This window comes from Brachyhypopomus gauderio, unplaced genomic scaffold, assembly GCF_052324685.1.
Source record: "Brachyhypopomus gauderio isolate BG-103 unplaced genomic scaffold, BGAUD_0.2 sc763, whole genome shotgun sequence".
In the NCBI taxonomy this organism is placed as follows: domain Eukaryota; kingdom Metazoa; phylum Chordata; class Actinopteri; order Gymnotiformes; family Hypopomidae; genus Brachyhypopomus; species Brachyhypopomus gauderio.
In genome coordinates, this window is record NW_027507583.1 from 1 (window position 1) to 22,983 (window position 22,983).

At 39.5% G+C, this 22,983-nt stretch overlaps 1 protein-coding gene and 1 long non-coding RNA gene across 2 annotated transcripts; both read right to left on the reverse strand.

The window, feature by feature from the left end:
• Positions 1–11,656: 11,656 nt before the first annotated feature.
• LOC143507936 (uncharacterized) lies at positions 11,657–12,389 on the reverse strand. Its single transcript, XR_013129029.1, has 3 exons — positions 12,064–12,389; positions 11,863–11,988; positions 11,657–11,753 (listed from the first exon to the last, which is right to left on the reverse strand). It is a non-coding gene; the product is annotated as an uncharacterized LOC143507936 (long non-coding RNA).
• A 783-nt stretch (positions 12,390–13,172) lies between these two features.
• Positions 13,173–14,390, reverse strand: LOC143507935 (uncharacterized). The gene is made up of 3 exons (XM_076996628.1): positions 14,043–14,390; positions 13,552–13,939; positions 13,173–13,180 (listed from the first exon to the last, which is right to left on the reverse strand). The coding sequence occupies exons 1-3, from the start codon at positions 14,364–14,366 to the stop codon at positions 13,173–13,175; spliced, it is 720 nt and encodes a 239-aa protein (XP_076852743.1). The 5' UTR covers positions 14,367–14,390.
• Positions 14,391–22,983: the final 8,593 nt, after the last annotated feature.

Below are 22,983 nucleotides of genomic sequence, written 5' to 3' on the forward strand. Positions count from 1 at the left end.
GTGAGTCTTGCATTAAGGCGTTCAAAACAGCGTTTGCTGGCGCTGTAAGTGCTCTAAACAGTGTTTCTGAGCATAACTTGGGGCAAAAGTGCAACTTTTGAAGAATGAAAAGAAAACTCATATTTTGAATGAAAACAGTGTTTGGATGTGATAACAAGCTGTTTTATCATGTTTGTAATGTTACACATGCATTTCCAATCAAGTAGTGAGTCTTGCATTAAGGCGTTCAAAACAGCGTTTGCTGGCGCTGTAAGTGCTCTAAACAGTGTTTCTGAGCATAACTTGGGGCAAAAGTGCAACTTTTGAAGAATGAACTGAAAACTCATATTTTGTTTCAAAACAGTGTTTGGATGTGATAACAAGCTGTTTTATCATGTTTGTAATGTTACACATGCATTTCCAAACAAGTAGTAAGTCTTGCATTAAGGCGTTCAAAACTGCGTTTGCTGGCGCTGTAAGCGCTCTAAACAGTGTTTCTGAGCATAACTTGTGGCAAAAGTGCAACTTTTGAAGAATGAACTGAAAACTCATATTTTGTTTCAAAACAGTGTTGGGATGTGATAACAAGCTGTTTTATCATGTTTGTAATGTTACACATGCATTTCCAATCAAGTAGTGAGTCTTGCATTAAGGCGTTCAAAACAGCGTTTGCTGGCGCTGTAAGTGCTCTAAACAGTGTTTCTGAGCATAACTTGGGGCAAAAGTGCAACTTTTGAAGAATGAACTGAAAACTCATATTTTGTTTCAAAACAGTGTTTGGATGTGATAACAAGCTGTTTTATCATGTTTGTAATGTTACACATGCATTTCCAATCAAGTAGTGAGTCTTGCATTAAGGCATTCAAAACAGCGTTTGCTGGCGCTGTAAGTGCTCTAAACAGTGTTTCTGAGCATAACTTGGGGCAAAAGTGCAACTTTTGAAGAATTAACTGAAAACTCATATTTTGAATGAAAACAGTGTTTGGATGTGATAACAAGCTGTTTTATCATGTTTGTAATGTTACACATGCATTTCCAAACAAGTAGTGAGTCTTGCATTAAGGCGTTCAAAACAGCGTTTGCTGGCGCTGTAAGCGCTCTAAACAGTGTTTCTGAGCATAACTTGGGGCAAAAGTGCAACTTTTGAAGAATGAACTGAAAACTCATATTTTGTTTCAAAACAGTGTTTGGATGTGATAACAAGCTGTTTTATCATGTTTGTAATGTTACACATGCATTTCCAATCAAGTAGTGAGTCTTGCATTAAGGCGTTCAAAACAGCGTTTGCTGGCGCTGTAAGTGCTCTAAACAGTGTTTCTGACCATAACTTGGGGCAAAAGTGCAACTTTTGAAGAATGAAAAGAAAACTCATATTTTGAATGAAAACAGTGTTTGGATGTGATAACAAGCTGTTTTATCATGTTTGTAATGTTACACATGCATTTCCAATCAAGTAGTGAGTCTTGCAATAAGGCGTTCAAAACAGTGTTTGTTGGCGCTGTAAGCGCTCTAAACAGTGTTTCTGAGCATAACTTGGGGCAAAAGTTCAACTTTTGAAGAATGAACTGAAAACTCATATTTTGTTTCAAAACAGTGTTGGGATGTGATAACAAGCTGTTTTATCATGTTTGTAATGTTACACATGCATTTCCAATCAAGTAGTGAGTCTTGCATTAAGGCGTTCAAAACAGCGTTTGCTGGCGCTGTAAGTGCTCTAAACAGTGTTTCTGAGCATAACTTGGGGCAAAAGTGCAACTTTTGAAGAATGAACTGAAAACTCATATTTTGTTTCAAAACAGTGTTTGGATGTGATAACAAGCTGTTTTATCATGTTTGTAATGTTACACATGCATTTCCAATCAAGTAGTGAGTCTTGCATTAAGGCATTCAAAACAGCGTTTGCTGGCGCTGTAAGTGCTCTAAACAGTGTTTCTGAGCATAACTTGGGGCAAAAGTGCAACTTTTGAAGAATTAACTGAAAACTCATATTTTGAATGAAAACAGTGTTTGGATGTGATAACAAGCTGTTTTATCATGTTTGTAATGTTACACATGCATTTCCAAACAAGTAGTGAGTCTTGCATTAAGGCGTTCAAAACAGCGTTTGCTGGCGCTGTAAGCGCTCTAAACAGTGTTTCTGAGCATAACTTGGGGCAAAAGTGCAACTTTTGAAGAATGAACTGAAAACTCATATTTTGTTTCAAAACAGTGTTTGGATGTGATAACAAGCTGTTTTATCATGTTTGTAATGTTACACATGCATTTCCAATCAAGTAGTGAGTCTTGCATTAAGGCGTTCAAAACAGCGTTTGCTGGCGCTGTAAGCGCTCTAAAGAGTGTTTCTGAGCATAACTTGTGGCAAAAGTTCAACTTTTGAAGAATGAACTGAAAACTCATATTTTGAATGAAAACAGTATTTGCATGTGATAACAAGCTGTTTTATCATGTTTGTAATGTTACACGTGCATTTTCCAAACAAGTAGTAAGTCTTGCATTAAGGCATTCAAAACAGCGTTTGCTGGCGCTGTAACCGCTCTAAACAGTGTTTCTGAGCATAACTTGGGGCAAAAGTGCAACTTTTGAAGAATGAACTGAAAACTCATATTTTGTTTCAAAACAGTGTTTGGATGTGATAACAAGCTGTTTTATCATGTTTGTAATGTTACACATGCATTTCCAATCAAGTAGTGAGTCTTGCATTAAGGCGTTCAAAACAGCGTTTGCTGGCGCTGTAAGTGCTCTAAACAGTGTTTCTGAGCATAACTTGGGGCAAAAGTGCAACTTTTGAAGAATGAACTGAAAACTCATATTTTGTTTCAAAACAGTGTTTGGATGTGATAACAAGCTGTTTTATCATGTTTGTAATGTTACACATGCATTTCCAATCAAGTAGTGAGTCTTGCATTAAGGCGTTCAAAACAGCGTTTGCTGGCGCTGTAAGTGCTCTAAACAGTGTTTCTGAGCATAACTTGGGGCAAAAGTGCAACTTTTGAAGAATTAACTGAAAACTCATATTTTGAATGAAAACAGTGTTTGGATGTGATAACAAGCTGTTTTATCATGTTTGTAATGTTACACATGCATTTCCAAACAAGTAGTGAGTCTTGCATTAAGGCGTTCAAAACAGCGTTTGCTGGCGCTGTAAGCGCTCTAAACAGTGTTTCTGAGCATAACTTGGGGCAAAAGTGCAACTTTTGAAGAATGAACTGAAAACTCATATTTTGTTTCAAAACAGTGTTTGGATGTGATAACAAGCTGTTTTATCATGTTTGTAATGTTACACATGCATTTCCAATCAAGTAGTGAGTCTTGCATTAAGGCGTTCAAAACAGCGTTTGCTGGCGCTGTAAGTGCTCTAAACAGTGTTTCTGACCATAACTTGGGGCAAAAGTGCAACTTTTGAAGAATGAAAAGAAAACTCATATTTTGAATGAAAACAGTGTTTGGATGTGATAACAAGCTGTTTTATCATGTTTGTAATGTTACACATGCATTTCCAATCAAGTAGTGAGTCTTGCAATAAGGCGTTCAAAACAGTGTTTGCTGGCGCTGTAAGCGCTCTAAACAGTGTTTCTGAGCATAACTTGTGGCAAAAGTTCAACTTTTGAAGAATGAACTGAAAACTCATATTTTGAATGAAAACAGTATTTGCATGTGATAACAAGCTGTTTTATCATGTTTGTAATGTTACACGTGCATTTTCCAAACAAGTAGTAAGTCTTGCATTAAGGCGTTCAAAACAGCGTTTGCTGGCGCTGTAACCGCTCTAAACAGTGTTTCTGAGCATAACTTGGGGCAAAAGTGCAACTTTTGAAGAATGAACTGAAAACTCATATTTTGTTTCAAAACAGTGTTTGGATGTGATAACAAGCTGTTTTATCATGTTTGTAATGTTACACATGCATTTCCAATCAAGTAGTGAGTCTTGCATTAAGGCGTTCAAAACAGCGTTTGCTGGCGCTGTAAGTGCTCTAAACAGTGTTTCTGAGCATAACTTGGGGCAAAAGTGCAACTTTTGAAGAATGAACTGAAAACTCATATTTTGTTTCAAAACAGTGTTTGGATGTGATAACAAGCTGTTTTATCATGTTTGTAATGTTACACATGCATTTCCAATCAAGTAGTGAGTCTTGCATTAAGGCGTTCAAAACAGCGTTTGCTGGCGCTGTAAGCGCTCTAAACAGTGTTTCTGAGCATAACTTGTGGCAAAAGTGCAACTTTTGAAGAATGAACTGAAAACTCATATTTTGAATGAAAACAGTGTTTGGATGTGATAACAAGGTGTTTTATCATGTTTGTAATGTTACACATGCATTTCCAAACAAGTAGTGAGTCTTGCATTAACACTAGGAACCCGACGGCCGCGAAAATTTTCGCAAGGCTTAGTAAGGTCCATGTAGCCCACTCCCCTGCTGTGAAGAGATTAACGCCCATTGTCTTGGTAATGCGGTGGAAGCGTCTCACCCCCAGCTCATACGCCTGCCAAAGCACAAGCGGCTCACCTCCAAGCTCATACAAGGCACCAAACGTGATACTTCACGAAAAACTTGGTTACAAACAAGCAGACTGTATATGTTACCGATCCTACAACAAACAGCGGAAATTTTGTAGACTCGTGTTTCAAAAGATACAATTCAAGCGCACGTAGAGAGTTTCTCAAATGAGTCCCGTCAAACAATAAAAATAAATAAAATTGTCTGAACCTCTTTGTATATTGTTTGAAGCTCTTTGTATATTTACTACACTATATAATATTTGTTACACTTTCTGTTTCCGCGTTTGAATTCGCGTTTGAAAAGCTAAGAAATTATATGGCGCAATTATATATATGGCTGATAAATGTTGTGATCTAAACAGCAGACTGGAAAAGGAGAGGAAAAGACAGGAAGAACAAATTCATGTGCTGTAAAACAACTTTATTTTGATCAAACATGGATGTCTATTCCGGGTTTCTTGAAGTGGAATGTCAAGAAAGTTGAGGGTGTCTTGAAGTTGAGGGTGTACTCGCCAGATGCACTTGCCGCATGCAACACACGCGTTGATGCTGTGGAGAACAATTCAAGGTACACCTTACATTTTGAATAAAATCTTTCAGAAGACAAAAATACGTAACATATGTGGTGTTACGTATGTAGGCCTACTTATCAACGTACCTTCATGTAGTTGTAGCCAACAGTTGCTACACAGCCAGGGTGTACTCGCTGCATGCAACGGGCCACCGGCGTGTTCCTGCGTGCACTGTGTATGCACGCACCTTCATGATGTCTGTCAACGGCGCACTGCAAAGAACAAAGTACATGTTATATTTTGAACGAATTTATTCATGTGTACCAGCCAGGGACCCTCTTTCTTACATTTGCGGCAGGTTCATCGTTTATCGCTGCCAAGGTCAACGGGCCACCGGCGTGTTCCTGCGCGCACTGTGTATGCACGCACAGAAGTACATGTTATATTTAGAACGAATTCATTCATGTATAAATTGATTCTGTGAAAATGTCACAGGCATGGGTCATAACAGAACGGGAATCCAATTCCAGCAACCATGAGAAAAATAACCAGCAACCACGACGAGAAATAAACAGAGGACTAACACGGAAACAGACATGAAATGGCAGGAGATGCGGGGCAGACCGTGACACCGGGTTTCATGATGTGCGACTGTGGAACAGAAAGAGAAGAGATTTTTGGTTATGTTCAAATAATAGTGTGTGTGTATATATATATGTGTGTGTGATTGGTTGTCTGTATATATATATAATATATTTATATATATATATATATATATAAATATACTTATCGACGTACCTTCATGTAGTTTTAGGTACACAGTTGCCACACAGCCAGGGACACTCTGCCCTACACTTGCGACAGGTGTACTTGCCGCATGCAGCGCACGGGGTTATGCTGTGGTTCCGGTTGCAGTTTGTCTGCACCTGACACGTAGTCTTCTTTCCAGGAGCAGGCGAAGGACGTGGCGTTCTCTTCAACTCCTTTTCCTGTAGGAAACGAAGACGGAGTTCCTCAGCAAGAGTACACATAAAAACTCTCCTACTCTCTGTGGACCCCGTACATGCCGTGTACAAAACATGCGCGTTCATCGCTGCCAGGTCAAGTATGTTATAAAACACTGCAACGGGCCACCGGCGTGTTCCTGCGCGCACTGTGTATGCACGCGCCTTCTGGTCCATGATGTCAACGGCGCACTGCAAAGAACAAATACAAAGAAGTACATGTTATATTTTGAATAAATTCATTCATGTATGATAAATTGATTTATCAATGCCAACACATGCATACCTTCGTCCGGTTGTAGTCCGTCACAGTGTTTGGCTTCTTTTTGCGGTCGTCTGCAATCTCCACGTGCGTGTGCATAGTGCTCAGAACGCAAACTGTTTTGTTGGGCTTGGAGGCATACACCGTCAGAAGCGCATCATCGGATCTGTACACCTCCGTTGACAACTTCTCACGTCCCTTGGCGTTTTTGGCTTCCAAAGGAACTTCTCGGCGAATCTTGTTCATTGTCCCAAGCAGAGTCGTGTTGCATTCCAGCAGCTTCTTAGCCAGGGAAAGAGATGTGAAAAAATTGTCTGTGGCTACAGTTCTGCCCTTGCCCAGGTATGGCTTCATAAGCTTCATCACCACATTCTCGGACACTCTTTCCCCCTTGGGACGATCGGGGTCCTTTCCAAGGTATGGAATGGCGTTGCACATGTACTTTGTGTTCAACTCAGAAGCAACCCAAAACTTTATTCCAAACTTGTCCGGCTTTGAGGCAATGTACTGGGTGAATGGACAGCGAACCTTGGTCGGAAACAGCTGCTCGTCGACTGTCAGTTCCTTGCCTGGGGTATAGCACAAAATGCAGTTGTTCACAAATCGCTGCCAGATGTCCGAAATCGCAGCAAATCTGTCGCTCTTTGCACGCTCCGCACGGGTGTCCTTATTATCAAAGCGCAAGTACCGCATGATTTCTTGGTAGCGGTCCCGTGCCATTGTCTCCTGGATCGAAGGCACAGCGAACATTGCCGACCAACAGTCCGACATCGCTCCAACTGGACAGAGGACTGCTCGTAGAAATAGGATTGCTACGAATGCCATAAACTCGCTGACCGACAAACTCCAGCTGCTGTCTGTTCTGCGGGCTTCATGGACAGTGCAGTCTGTGATGATTCGCAGCATCTCCATGTCGAGCAAACACAGAAAACTCTGCAGTCTGCTTGTGATCCTACGCTGTATTAGTAAAAGTAAACAAATGACGCTAGGTAAATTACACGTACTAAATATCATTCAAACACAAGCAGAAACACTGGAAAGAAATATGAAGTTACTATACCTTTGCATGCTCTGTAGGCCCGGACGGCTCAACAAATGTTGAATTAGGCAAACAGCTGCTGACACGAGAGCGTGCGATGCCAACCTTCTCCCAAACAGTTCCATCTTTTGCCCGTACGGTTGGTGCAGGTGTGGTGTCAGCCTGTGTCCGTCTCTTCCTTGGAGGGCTCTGTTGTACCTCATCCGATGTACTGCTTCTTTCTTCATCGGATGAATCGCTGGTCAAAAAACAGGAGGGTCCTTCTCCCGCATCGGACTCACAGCAGTCCTCGTTGGTCAGCAAAGCCGCAACTTCTTGACCGGTGAACGTCCTCTGTCTTGCCATGGTGTTTTGCGTCGTCTCCACACAGGATAGTAGTGAAAATGTAAGTCGCCTGCCTTTGGGTTTCAGCTTTTATCATGACTTTGAAGAACACACCCACAACAGCGCATACTAATTATACTTTATTGTAATAGGTGGCGCTTCACACATAACGCCGAAACCGAAACCGGGCTAATCCCCTGCATACACGGGAACAATAAAAGTTGATTGGACCCGTGATAATGGTTCACGGCAATCCGTGAATATCAGTCAAACACAAGCATAAACACTGCAAAAAATATTATATTACTATGCTGTATGAGTAAAAATAAATAAATGACGCTAAGTTATTTACACAAACGAAATATCTTATTTACACAAACGAAATATCAGTCAAACACAAGCATAAACACTGCAAAAAATATTATATTACTATGCTGTATGAGTAAAAATAAATAAATGACGCTAAGTTATTTACACAAACGAAATATCTTATTTACACGAACGAAATATCAGTCAAACACAAGCATAAACACTGCAAAAAATATTATATTACTATGCTGTATGAGTAAAAATAAATAAATGACGCTAAGTTATTTACATGAACGAAATATCTTATTTACACAAACGAAATATCAGTCAAACACAAGCATAAACACTGCAAAAAAATATTATGTTACTATGCTGTATGAGTAAAAATAAGTAAATGTACAAATAAATATTACTTTACTATACCTTTATTACTTTGTTGCTGCTATTGAAGTGCATACACAAGAAAATCTGGGACGCTTGCTTCATACATAACGCCAATACCACGCTAATGATAATGTGTTTCACGGGAACAATATGAACCCGTGATAATGGTTGGTTCAGCCATGTAAATGTGTGGCGCTATTGAAGTGCATACACAAGAAAATCTGGGACGTTTGCTTCATACATAACGCCAATACCACGCTAATGATAATGTGTTTCACGGGAACAATATGGACCCGTGATAATGGTTGGTTCAGCCATGTAAATGTGTGGCGCTATTGAAGTGCATGCACAAGAAAATCTGAGACGCTTGCTTCATACATAACGCCAATACCACGCTAATGATAATGGTTCACCGCTCTAAATAATACTTATGTCAATATGTAGCGCTTCACACATAACGCCGAAACAGGGCTAAACTTTATTTATTTATTTTAGACTACAAACTAGACCTGGTGCACACAGACTGCACACAGACTAGACCTGGTGCACCACAGAGCTCCTGCCACAGAGCTCCTGCCTGTCTTTCTGCTCCTGTCTTGCTCTGAAATTAACATATGTATGGTCCTGCTAATTGGGCAGGAGAAGGAGGGGTGATGTCCTCAGAACCTTGAAATCTCAGGAGTTCCAGTGTTAAGGCGTTCAAAACAGCGTTTGCTGGCGCTGTAAGCGCTCTAAACAGTGTTTCTGAGCATAACTTGGGGCAAAAGTGCAACTTTTGAAGAATGAACTGAAAACTCATATTTTGTTTCAAAACAGTGTTTGGATGTGATAACAAGCTGTTTTATCATGTTTGTAATGTTACACATGCATTTCCAATCAAGTAGTGAGTCTTGCATTAAGGCGTTCAAAACAGCGTTTGCTGGCGCTGTAAGTGCTCTAAACAGTGTTTCTGACCATAACTTGGGGCAAAAGTGCAACTTTTGAAGAATGAAAAGAAAACTCATATTTTGAATGAAAACAGTGTTTGGATGTGATAACAAGCTGTTTTATCATGTTTGTAATGTTACACATGCATTTCCAATCAAGTAGTGAGTCTTGCAATAAGGCGTTCAAAACAGTGTTTGCTGGCGCTGTAAGCGCTCTAAACAGTGTTTCTGAGCATAACTTGTGGCAAAAGTTCAACTTTTGAAGAATGAACTGAAAACTCATATTTTGAATGAAAACAGTATTTGCATGTGATAACAAGCTGTTTTATCATGTTTGTAATGTTACACGTGCATTTTCCAAACAAGTAGTAAGTCTTGCATTAAGGCGTTCAAAACAGCGTTTGCTGGCGCTGTAACCGCTCTAAACAGTGTTTCTGAGCATAACTTGGGGCAAAAGTGCAACTTTTGAAGAATGAACTGAAAACTCATATTTTGTTTCAAAACAGTGTTTGGATGTGATAACAAGCTGTTTTATCATGATTGTAATGTTACACATGCATTTCCAATCAAGTAGTGAGTCTTGCATTAAGGCGTTCAAAACAGCGTTTGCTGGCGCTGTAAGCGCTCTAAACAGTGTTTCTGAGCATAACTTGTGGCAAAAGTGCAACTTTTGAAGAATGAACTGAAAACTCATATTTTGAATGAAAACAGTGTTTGGATGTGATAACAAGCTGTTTTATCATGTTTGTAATGTTACACATGCATTTCCAATCAAGTAGTGAGTCTTGCATTAAGGCGTTCAAAACAGCGTTTGCTGGCGCTGTAAGTGCTCTAAACAGTGTTTCTGAGCATAACTTGGGGCAAAAGTGCAACTTTTGAAGAATTAACTGAAAACTCATATTTTGAATGAAAACAGTGTTTGGATGTGATAACAAGCTGTTTTATCATGTTTGTAATGTTACACATGCATTTCCAAACAAGTAGTGAGTCTTGCATTAAGGCGTTCAAAACAGCGTTTGCTGGCGCTGTAAGCGCTCTAAACAGTGTTTCTGAGCATAACTTGGGGCAAAAGTGCAACTTTTGAAGAATGAACTGAAAACTCATATTTTGTTTCAAAACAGTGTTTGGATGTGATAACAAGCTGTTTTATCATGTTTGTAATGTTACACATGCATTTCCAATCAAGTAGTGAGTCTTGCATTAAGGCGTTCAAAACAGCGTTTGCTGGCGCTGTAAGTGCTCTAAACAGTGTTTCTGAGCATAACTTGGGGCAAAAGTGCAACTTTTGAAGAATGAACTGAAAACTCATATTTTGTTTCAAAACAGTGTTTGGATGTGATAACAAGCTGTTTTATCATGTTTGTAATGTTACACATGCATTTCCAATCAAGTAGTGAGTCTTGCATTAAGGCGTTCAAAACAGCGTTTGCTGGCGCTGTAAGTGCTCTAAACAGTGTTTCTGAGCATAACTTGGGGCAAAAGTGCAACTTTTGAAGAATGAACTGAAAACTCATATTTTGTTTCAAAACAGTGTTTGGATGTGATAACAAGCTGTTTTATCATGTTTGTAATGTTACACATGCATTTCCAATCAAGTAGTGAGTCTTGCATTAAGGCGTTCAAAACAGCGTTTGCTGGCGCTGTAAGCGCTCTAAACAGTGTTTCTGAGCATAACTTGTGGCAAAAGTGCAACTTTTGAAGAATGAACTGAAAACTCATATTTTGAATGAAAACAGTGTTTGGATGTGATAACAAGGTGTTTTATCATGTTTGTAATGTTACACATGCATTTCCAAACAAGTAGTGAGTCTTGCATTAACACTAGGAACCCGACGGCCGCGAAAATTTTCGCAAGGCTTAGTAAGGTCCATGTAGCCCACTCCCCTGCTGTGAAGAGATTAACGCCCATTGTCTTGGTAATGCGGTGGAAGCGTCTCACCCCCAGCTCATACGCCTGCCAAAGCACAAGCGGCTCACCTCCAAGCTCATACAAGGCACCAAACGTGATACTTCACGAAAAACTTGGTTACAAACAAGCAGACTGTATATGTTACCGATCCTACAACAAACAGCGGAAATTTTGTAGACTCGTGTTTCAAAAGATACAATTCAAGCGCACGTAGAGAGTTTCTCAAATGAGTCCCGTCAAACAATAAAAATAAATAAAATTGTCTGAACCTCTTTGTATATTGTTTGAAGCTCTTTGTATATTTACTACACTATATAATATTTGTTACACTTTCTGTTTCCGCGTTTGAATTCGCGTTTGAAAAGCTAAGAAATTATATGGCGCAATTATATATATGGCTGATAAATGTTGTGATCTAAACAGCAGACTGGAAAAGGAGAGGAAAAGACAGGAAGAACAAATTCATGTGCTGTAAAACAACTTTATTTTGATCAAACATGGATGTCTATTCCGGGTTTCTTGAAGTGGAATGTCAAGAAAGTTGAGGGTGTCTTGAAGTTGAGGGTGTACTCGCCAGATGCACTTGCCGCATGCAACACACGCGTTGATGCTGTGGAGAACAATTCAAGGTACACCTTACATTTTGAATAAAATCTTTCAGAAGACAAAAATACGTAACATATGTGGTGTTACGTATGTAGGCCTACTTATCAACGTACCTTCATGTAGTTGTAGCCAACAGTTGCTACACAGCCAGGGTGTACTCGCTGCATGCAACGGGCCACCGGCGTGTTCCTGCGTGCACTGTGTATGCACGCACCTTCATGATGTCTGTCAACGGCGCACTGCAAAGAACAAAGTACATGTTATATTTTGAACGAATTTATTCATGTGTACCAGCCAGGGACCCTCTTTCTTACATTTGCGGCAGGTTCATCGTTCATCGCTGCCAAGGTCAACGGGCCACCGGCGTGTTCCTGCGCGCACTGTGTATGCACGCACAGAAGTACATGTTATATTTAGAACGAATTCATTCATGTATAAATTGATTCTGTGAAAATGTCACAGGCATGGGTCATAACAGAACGGGAATCCAATTCCAGCAACCATGAGAAAAATAACCAGCAACCACGACGAGAAATAAACAGAGGACTAACACGGAAACAGACATGAAATGGCAGGAGATGCGGGGCAGACCGTGACACCGGGTTTCATGATGTGCGACTGTGGAACAGAAAGAGAAGAGATTTTTGGTTATGTTCAAATAATAGTGTGTGTGTATATATATATGTGTGTGTGATTGGTTGTCTGTATATATATATAATATATTTATATATATATATATATATATAAATATACTTATCGACGTACCTTCATGTAGTTTTAGGTACACAGTTGCCACACAGCCAGGGACACTCTGCCCTACACTTGCGACAGGTGTACTTGCCGCATGCAGCGCACGGGGTTATGCTGTGGTTCCGGTTGCAGTTTGTCTGCACCTGACACGTAGTCTTCTTTCCAGGAGCAGGCGAAGGACGTGGCGTTCTCTTCAACTCCTTTTCCTGTAGGAAACGAAGACGGAGTTCCTCAGCAAGAGTACACATAAAAACTCTCCTACTCTCTGTGGACCCCGTACATGCCGTGTACAAAACATGCGCGTTCATCGCTGCCAGGTCAAGTATGTTATAAAACACTGCAACGGGCCACCGGCGTGTTCCTGCGCGCACTGTGTATGCACGCGCCTTCTGGTCCATGATGTCAACGGCGCACTGCAAAGAACAAATACAAAGAAGTACATGTTATATTTTGAATAAATTCATTCATGTATGATAAATTGATTTATCAATGCCAACACATGCATACCTTCGTCCGGTTGTAGTCCGTCACAGTGTTTGGCTTCTTTTTGCGGTCGTCTGCAATCTCCACGTGCGTGTGCATAGTGCTCAGAACGCAAACTGTTTTGTTGGGCTTGGAGGCATACACCGTCAGAAGCGCATCATCGGATCTGTACACCTCCGTTGACAACTTCTCACGTCCCTTGGCGTTTTTGGCTTCCAAAGGAACTTCTCGGCGAATCTTGTTCATTGTCCCAAGCAGAGTCGTGTTGCATTCCAGCAGCTTCTTAGCCAGGGAAAGAGATGTGAAAAAATTGTCTGTGGCTACAGTTCTGCCCTTGCCCAGGTATGGCTTCATAAGCTTCATCACCACATTCTCGGACACTCTTTCCCCCTTGGGACGATCGGGGTCCTTTCCAAGGTATGGAATGGCGTTGCACATGTACTTTGTGTTCAACTCAGAAGCAACCCAAAACTTTATTCCAAACTTGTCCGGCTTTGAGGCAATGTACTGGGTGAATGGACAGCGAACCTTGGTCGGAAACAGCTGCTCGTCGACTGTCAGTTCCTTGCCTGGGGTATAGCACAAAATGCAGTTGTTCACAAATCGCTGCCAGATGTCCGAAATCGCAGCAAATCTGTCGCTCTTTGCACGCTCCGCACGGGTGTCCTTATTATCAAAGCGCAAGTACCGCATGATTTCTTGGTAGCGGTCCCGTGCCATTGTCTCCTGGATCGAAGGCACAGCGAACATTGCCGACCAACAGTCCGACATCGCTCCAACTGGACAGAGGACTGCTCGTAGAAATAGGATTGCTACGAATGCCATAAACTCGCTGACCGACAAACTCCAGCTGCTGTCTGTTCTGCGGGCTTCATGGACAGTGCAGTCTGTGATGATTCGCAGCATCTCCATGTCGAGCAAACACAGAAAACTCTGCAGTCTGCTTGTGATCCTACGCTGTATTAGTAAAAGTAAACAAATGACGCTAGGTAAATTACACGTACTAAATATCATTCAAACACAAGCAGAAACACTGGAAAGAAATATGAAGTTACTATACCTTTGCATGCTCTGTAGGCCCGGACGGCTCAACAAATGTTGAATTAGGCAAACAGCTGCTGACACGAGAGCGTGCGATGCCAACCTTCTCCCAAACAGTTCCATCTTTTGCCCGTACGGTTGGTGCAGGTGTGGTGTCAGCCTGTGTCCGTCTCTTCCTTGGAGGGCTCTGTTGTACCTCATCCGATGTACTGCTTCTTTCTTCATCGGATGAATCGCTGGTCAAAAAACAGGAGGGTCCTTCTCCCGCATCGGACTCACAGCAGTCCTCGTTGGTCAGCAAAGCCGCAACTTCTTGACCGGTGAACGTCCTCTGTCTTGCCATGGTGTTTTGCGTCGTCTCCACACAGGATAGTAGTGAAAATGTAAGTCGCCTGCCTTTGGGTTTCAGCTTTTATCATGACTTTGAAGAACACACCCACAACAGCGCATACTAATTATACTTTATTGTAATAGGTGGCGCTTCACACATAACGCCGAAACCGAAACCGGGCTAATCCCCTGCATACACGGGAACAATAAAAGTTGATTGGACCCGTGATAATGGTTCACGGCAATCCGTGAATATCAGTCAAACACAAGCATAAACACTGCAAAAAATATTATATTACTATGCTGTATGAGTAAAAATAAATAAATGACGCTAAGTTATTTACACAAACGAAATATCTTATTTACACAAACGAAATATCAGTCAAACACAAGCATAAACACTGCAAAAAATATTATATTACTATGCTGTATGAGTAAAAATAAATAAATGACGCTAAGTTATTTACACAAACGAAATATCTTATTTACACGAACGAAATATCAGTCAAACACAAGCATAAACACTGCAAAAAATATTATATTACTATGCTGTATGAGTAAAAATAAATAAATGACGCTAAGTTATTTACATGAACGAAATATCTTATTTACACAAACGAAATATCAGTCAAACACAAGCATAAACACTGCAAAAAAATATTATGTTACTATGCTGTATGAGTAAAAATAAGTAAATGTACAAATAAATATTACTTTACTATACCTTTATTACTTTGTTGCTGCTATTGAAGTGCATACACAAGAAAATCTGGGACGCTTGCTTCATACATAACGCCAATACCACGCTAATGATAATGTGTTTCACGGGAACAATATGAACCCGTGATAATGGTTGGTTCAGCCATGTAAATGTGTGGCGCTATTGAAGTGCATACACAAGAAAATCTGGGACGTTTGCTTCATACATAACGCCAATACCACGCTAATGATAATGTGTTTCACGGGAACAATATGGACCCGTGATAATGGTTGGTTCAGCCATGTAAATGTGTGGCGCTATTGAAGTGCATGCACAAGAAAATCTGAGACGCTTGCTTCATACATAACGCCAATACCACGCTAATGATAATGGTTCACCGCTCTAAATAATACTTATGTCAATATGTAGCGCTTCACACATAACGCCGAAACAGGGCTAAACTTTATTTATTTATTTTAGACTACAAACTAGACCTGGTGCACACAGACTGCACACAGACTAGACCTGGTGCACCACAGAGCTCCTGCCACAGAGCTCCTGCCTGTCTTTCTGCTCCTGTCTTGCTCTGAAATTAACATATGTATGGTCCTGCTAATTGGGCAGGAGAAGGAGGGGTGATGTCCTCAGAACCTTGAAATCTCAGGAGTTCCAGTGTTAAGGCGTTCAAAACAGCGTTTGCTGGCGCTGTAAGCGCTCTAAACAGTGTTTCTGAGCATAACTTGGGGCAAAAGTGCAACTTTTGAAGAATGAACTGAAAACTCATATTTTGTTTCAAAACAGTGTTTGGATGTGATAACAAGCTGTTTTATCATGTTTGTAATGTTACACATGCATTTCCAATCAAGTAGTGAGTCTTGCATTAAGGCGTTCAAAACAGCGTTTGCTGGCGCTGTAAGTGCTCTAAACAGTGTTTCTGACCATAACTTGGGGCAAAAGTGCAACTTTTGAAGAATGAAAAGAAAACTCATATTTTGAATGAAAACAGTGTTTGGATGTGATAACAAGCTGTTTTATCATGTTTGTAATGTTACACATGCATTTCCAATCAAGTAGTGAGTCTTGCAATAAGGCGTTCAAAACAGTGTTTGCTGGCGCTGTAAGCGCTCTAAACAGTGTTTCTGAGCATAACTTGTGGCAAAAGTTCAACTTTTGAAGAATGAACTGAAAACTCATATTTTGAATGAAAACAGTATTTGCATGTGATAACAAGCTGTTTTATCATGTTTGTAATGTTACACGTGCATTTTCCAAACAAGTAGTAAGTCTTGCATTAAGGCGTTCAAAACAGCGTTTGCTGGCGCTGTAACCGCTCTAAACAGTGTTTCTGAGCATAACTTGGGGCAAAAGTGCAACTTTTGAAGAATGAACTGAAAACTCATATTTTGTTTCAAAACAGTGTTTGGATGTGATAACAAGCTGTTTTATCATGATTGTAATGTTACACATGCATTTCCAATCAAGTAGTGAGTCTTGCATTAAGGCGTTCAAAACAGCGTTTGCTGGCGCTGTAAGCGCTCTAAACAGTGTTTCTGAGCATAACTTGTGGCAAAAGTGCAACTTTTGAAGAATGAACTGAAAACTCATATTTTGAATGAAAACAGTGTTTGGATGTGATAACAAGCTGTTTTATCATGTTTGTAATGTTACACATGCATTTCCAATCAAGTAGTGAGTCTTGCATTAAGGCGTTCAAAACAGCGTTTGCTGGCGCTGTAAGTGCTCTAAACAGTGTTTCTGAGCATAACTTGGGGCAAAAGTGCAACTTTTGAAGAATTAACTGAAAACTCATATTTTGAATGAAAACAGTGTTTGGATGTGATAACAAGCTGTTTTATCATGTTTGTAATGTTACACATGCATTTCCAAACAAGTAGTGAGTCTTGCATTAAGGCGTTCAAAACAGCGTTTGCTGGCGCTGTAAGCGCTCTAAACAGTGTTTCTGAGCATAACTTGGGGCAAAAGTGCAACTTTTGAAGAATGAACTGAAAACTCATATTTTGTTTCAAAACAGTGTTTGGATGTGATAACAAGCTGTTTTATCATGTTTGTAATGTTACACATGCATTTCCAATCAAGTAGTGAGTCTTGCATTAAGGCGTTCAAAACAGCGTTTGCTGGCGCTGTAAGTGCTCTAAACAGTGTTTCTGACCATAACTTGGGGCAAAAGTGCAACTTTTGAAGAATGAAAAGAAAACTCATATTTTGAATGAAAACAGTGTTTGGATGTGATAACAAGCTGTTTTATCATGTTTGTAATGTTACACATGCATTTCCAATCAAGTAGTGAGTCTTGCAATAAGGCGTTCAAAACAGTGTTTGCTGGCGCTGTAAGCGCTCTAAACAGTGTTTCTGAGCATAACTTGTGGCAAAAGTTCAACTTTTGAAGAATGAACTGAAAACTCATATTTTGAATGAAAACAGTATTTGCATGTGATAACAAGCTGTTTTATCATGTTTGTAATGTTACACGTGCATTTTCCAAACAAGTAGTAAGTCTTGCATTAAGGCGTTCAAAACAGCGTTTGCTGGCGCTGTAACCGCTCTAAACAGTGTTTCTGAGCATAACTTGGGGCAAAAGTGCAACTTTTGAAGAATGAACTGAAAACTCATATTTTGTTTCAAAACAGTGTTTGGATGTGATAACAAGCTGTTTTATCATGTTTGTAATGTTACACATGCATTTCCAATCAAGTAGTGAGTCTTGCATTAAGGCGTTCAAAACAGCGTTTGCTGGCGCTGTAAGTGCTCTAAACAGTGTTTCTGAGCATAACTTGGGGCAAAAGTGCAACTTTTGAAGAATGAACTGAAAACTCATATTTTGTTTCAAAACAGTGTTTGGATGTGATAACAAGCTGTTTTATCATGTTTGTAATGTTACACATGCATTTCCAATCAAGTAGTGAGTCTTGCATTAAGGCGTTCAAAACAGCGTTTGCTGGCACTGTAAGCGCTCTAAACAGTGTTTCTGAGCATAACTTGTGGCAAAAGTGCAACTTTTGAAGAATGAACTGAAAACTCATATTTTGAATGAAAACAGTGTTTGGATGTGATAACAAGGTGTTTTATCATGTTTGTAATGTTACACATGCATTTCCAAACAAGTAGTGAGTCTTGCATTAAGGCGTTCAAAACAGCGTTTGCTGGCGCTGTAAGCGCTCTAAACAGTGTTTCTGAGCATAACTTGGGGCAAAAGTGCAACTTTTGAAGAATGAACTGAAAACTCATATTTTGTTTCAAAACAGTGTTTGGATGTGATAACAAGCTGTTTTATCATGTTTGTAATGTTACACATGCATTTCCAATCAAGTAGTGAGTCTTGCATTAAGGCGTTCAAAACAGCGTTTGCTGGCGCTGTAAGTGCTCTAAACAGTGTTTCTGACCATAACTTGGGGCAAAAGTGCAACTTTTGAAGAATGAAAAGAAAACTCATATTTTGAATGAAAACAGTGTTTGGATGTGATAACAAGCTGTTTTATCATGTTTGTAATGTTACACATGCATTTCCAATCAAGTAGTGAGTCTTGCAATAAGGCGTTCAAAACAGTGTTTGCTGGCGCTGTAAGCGCTCTAAACAGTGTTTCTGAGCATAACTTGTGGCAAAAGTTCAACTTTTGAAGAATGAACTGAAAACTCATATTTTGAATGAAAACAGTATTTGCATGTGATAACAAGCTGTTTTATCATGTTTGTAATGTTACACATGCATTTCCAAACAAGTAGTAAGTCTTGCATTAAGGCGTTCAAAACAGCGTTTGCTGGCGCTGTAACCGCTCTAAACAGTGTTTCTGAGCATAACTTGGGGCAAAAGTGCAACTTTTGAAGAATGAACTGAAAACTCATATTTTGTTTCAAAACAGTGTTTGGATGTGATAACAAGCTGTTTTATCATGTTTGTAATGTTACACATGCATTTCCAATCAAGTAGTGAGTCTTGCAATAAGGCGTTCAAAACAGTGTTTGCTGGCGCTGTAAGCGCTCTAAACAGTGTTTCTGAGCATAACTTGTGGCAAAAGTTCAACTTTTGAAGAATGAACTGAAAACTCATATTTTGAATGAAAACAGTATTTGCATGTGATAACAAGCTGTTTTATCATGTTTGTAATGTTACACGTGCATTTTCCAAACAAGTAGTAAGTCTTGCATTAAGGCGTTCAAAACAGCGTTTGCTGGCGCTGTAACCGCTCTAAACAGTGTTTCTGAGCATAACTTGGGGCAAAAGTGCAACTTTTGAAGAATGAAAAGAAAACTCATATTTTGAATGAAAACAGTGTTTGGATGTGATAACAAGCTGTTTTATCATGTTTGTAATGTTACACATGCATTTCCAATCAAGTAGTGAGTCTTGCAATAAGGCGTTCAAAACAGTGTTTGCTGGCGCTGTAAGCGCTCTAAACAGTGTTTCTGAGCATAACTTGTGGCAAAAGTTCAACTTTTGAAGAATGAACTGAAAACTCATATTTTGAATGAAAACAGTATTTGCATGTGATAACAAGCTGTTTTATCATGTTTGTAATGTTACACGTGCATTTTCCAAACAAGTAGTAAGTCTTGCATTAAGGCGTTCAAAACAGCGTTTGCTGGCGCTGTAACCGCTCTAAACAGTGTTTCTGAGCATAACTTGGGGCAAAAGTGCAACTTTTGAAGAATGAACTGAAAACTCATATTTTGTTTCAAAACAGTGTTTGGATGTGATAACAAGCTGTTTTATCATGTTTGTAATGTTACACATGCATTTCCAATCAAGTAGTGAGTCTTGCATTAAGGCGTTCAAAACAGCGTTTGCTGGCGCTGTAAGTGCTCTAAACAGTGTTTCTGAGCATAACTTGGGGCAAAAGTGCAACTTTTGAAGAATGAACTGAAAACTCATATTTTGTTTCAAAACAGTGTTTGGATGTGATAACAAGCTGTTTTATCATGTTTGTAATGTTACACATGCATTTCCAATCAAGTAGTGAGTCTTGCATTAAGGCGTTCAAAACAGCGTTTGCTGGCGCTGTAAGCGCTCTAAACAGTGTTTCTGAGCATAACTTGTGGCAAAAGTGCAACTTTTGAAGAATGAACTGAAAACTCATATTTTGAATGAAAACAGTGTTTGGATGTGATAACAAGGTGTTTTATCATGTTTGTAATGTTACACATGCATTTCCAAACAAGTAGTGAGTCTTGCATTAAGGCGTTCAAAACAGCGTTTGCTGGCGCTGTAAGCGCTCTAAACAGTGTTTCTGAGCATAACTTGGGGCAAAAGTGCAACTTTTGAAGAATGAACTGAAAACTCATATTTTGTTTCAAAACAGTGTTTGGATGTGATAACAAGCTGTTTTATCATGTTTGTAATGTTACACATGCATTTCCAATCAAGTAGTGAGTCTTGCATTAAGGCGTTCAAAACAGCGTTTGCTGGCGCTGTAAGTGCTCTAAACAGTGTTTCTGACCATAACTTGGGGCAAAAGTGCAACTTTTGAAGAATGAAAAGAAAACTCATATTTTGAATGAAAACAGTGTTTGGATGTGATAACAAGCTGTTTTATCATGTTTGTAATGTTACACATGCATTTCCAATCAAGTAGTGAGTCTTGCAATAAGGCGTTCAAAACAGTGTTTGCTGGCGCTGTAAGCGCTCTAAACAGTGTTTCTGAGCATAACTTGTGGCAAAAGTTCAACTTTTGAAGAATGAACTGAAAACTCATATTTTGAATGAAAACAGTATTTGCATGTGATAACAAGCTGTTTTATCATGTTTGTAATGTTACACATGCATTTCCAAACAAGTAGTAAGTCTTGCATTAAGGCGTTCAAAACAGCGTTTGCTGGCGCTGTAACCGCTCTAAACAGTGTTTCTGAGCATAACTTGGGGCAAAAGTGCAACTTTTGAAGAATGAACTGAAAACTCATATTTTGTTTCAAAACAGTGTTTGGATGTGATAACAAGCTGTTTTATCATGTTTGTAATGTTACACATGCATTTCCAATCAAGTAGTGAGTCTTGCATTAAGGCGTTCAAAACAGCGTTTGCTGGCGCTGTAAGTGCTCTAAACAGTGTTTCTGAGCATAACTTGGGGCAAAAGTGCAACTTTTGAAGAATGAACTGAAAACTCATATTTTGTTTCAAAACAGTGTTTGGATGTGATAACAAGCTGTTTTATCATGTTTGTAATGTTACACATGCATTTCCAATCAAGTAGTGAGTCTTGCATTAAGGCGTTCAAAACAGCGTTTGCTGGCGCTGTAAGTGCTCTAAACAGTGTTTCTGAGCATAACTTGGGGCAAAAGTGCAACTTTTGAAGAATGAACTGAAAACTCATATTTTGTTTCAAAACAGTGTTTGGATGTGATAACAAGCTGTTTTATCATGTTTGTAATGTTACACATGCATTTCCAATCAAGTAGTGAGTCTTGCATTAAGGCGTTCAAAACAGCGTTTGCTGGCGCTGTAAGCGCTCTAAACAGTGTTTCTGAGCATAACTTGTGGCAAAAGTTCAACTTTTGAAGAATGAACTGAAAACTCATATTTTGAATGAAAACAGTATTTGCATGTGATAACAAGCTGTTTTATCATGTTTGTAATGTTACACATGCATTTCCAAACAAGTAGTAAGTCTTGCATTAAGGCGTTCAAAACAGCGTTTGCTGGCGCTGTAACCGCTCTAAACAGTGTTTCTGAGCATAACTTGGGGCAAAAGTGCAACTTTTGAAGAATGAACTGAAAACTCATATTTTGTTTCAAAACAGTGTTTGGATGTGATAACAAGCTGTTTTATCATGTTTGTAATGTTACACATGCATTTCCAATCAAGTAGTGAGTCTTGCATTAAGGCGTTCAAAACAGCGTTTGCTGGCGCTGTAAGTGCTCTAAACAGTGTTTCTGAGCATAACTTGGGGCAAAAGTGCAACTTTTGAAGAATGAACTGAAAACTCATATTTTGTTTCAAAACAGTGTTTGGATGTGATAACAAGCTGTTTTATCATGTTTGTAATGTTACACATGCATTTCCAATCAAGTAGTGAGTCTTGCATTAAGGCGTTCAAAACAGCGTTTGCTGGCGCTGTAAGTGCTCTAAACAGTGTTTCTGACCATAACTTGGGGCAAAAGTGCAACTTTTGAAGAATGAACTGAAAACTCATATTTTGTTTCAAAACAGTGTTTGGATGTGATAACAAGCTGTTTTATCATGTTTGTAATGTTACACATGCATTTCCAATCAAGTAGTGAGTCTTGCATTAAGGCGTTCAAAACAGCGTTTGCTGGCGCTGTAAGCGCTCTAAACAGTGTTTCTGAGCATAACTTGTGGCAAAAGTGCAACTTTTGAAGAATGAACTGAAAACTCATATTTTGAATGAAAACAGTGTTTGGATGTGATAACAAGGTGTTTTATCATGTTTGTAATGTTACACATGCATTTCCAAACAAGTAGTGAGTCTTGCATTAAGGCGTTCAAAACAGCGTTTGCTGGCGCTGTAAGCGCTCTAAACAGTGTTTCTGAGCATAACTTGGGGCAAAAGTGCAACTTTTGAAGAATGAACTGAAAACTCATATTTTGTTTCAAAACAGTGTTTGGATGTGATAACAAGCTGTTTTATCATGTTTGTAATGTTACACATGCATTTCCAATCAAGTAGTGAGTCTTGCATTAAGGCGTTCAAAACAGCGTTTGCTGGCGCTGTAAGTGCTCTAAACAGTGTTTCTGACCATAACTTGGGGCAAAAGTGCAACTTTTGAAGAATGAAAAGAAAACTCATATTTTGAATGAAAACAGTGTTTGGATGTGATAACAAGCTGTTTTATCATGTTTGTAATGTTACACATGCATTTCCAATCAAGTAGTGAGTCTTGCAATAAGGCGTTCAAAACAGTGTTTGCTGGCGCTGTAAGCACTCTAAACAGTGTTTCTGAGCATAACTTGTGGCAAAA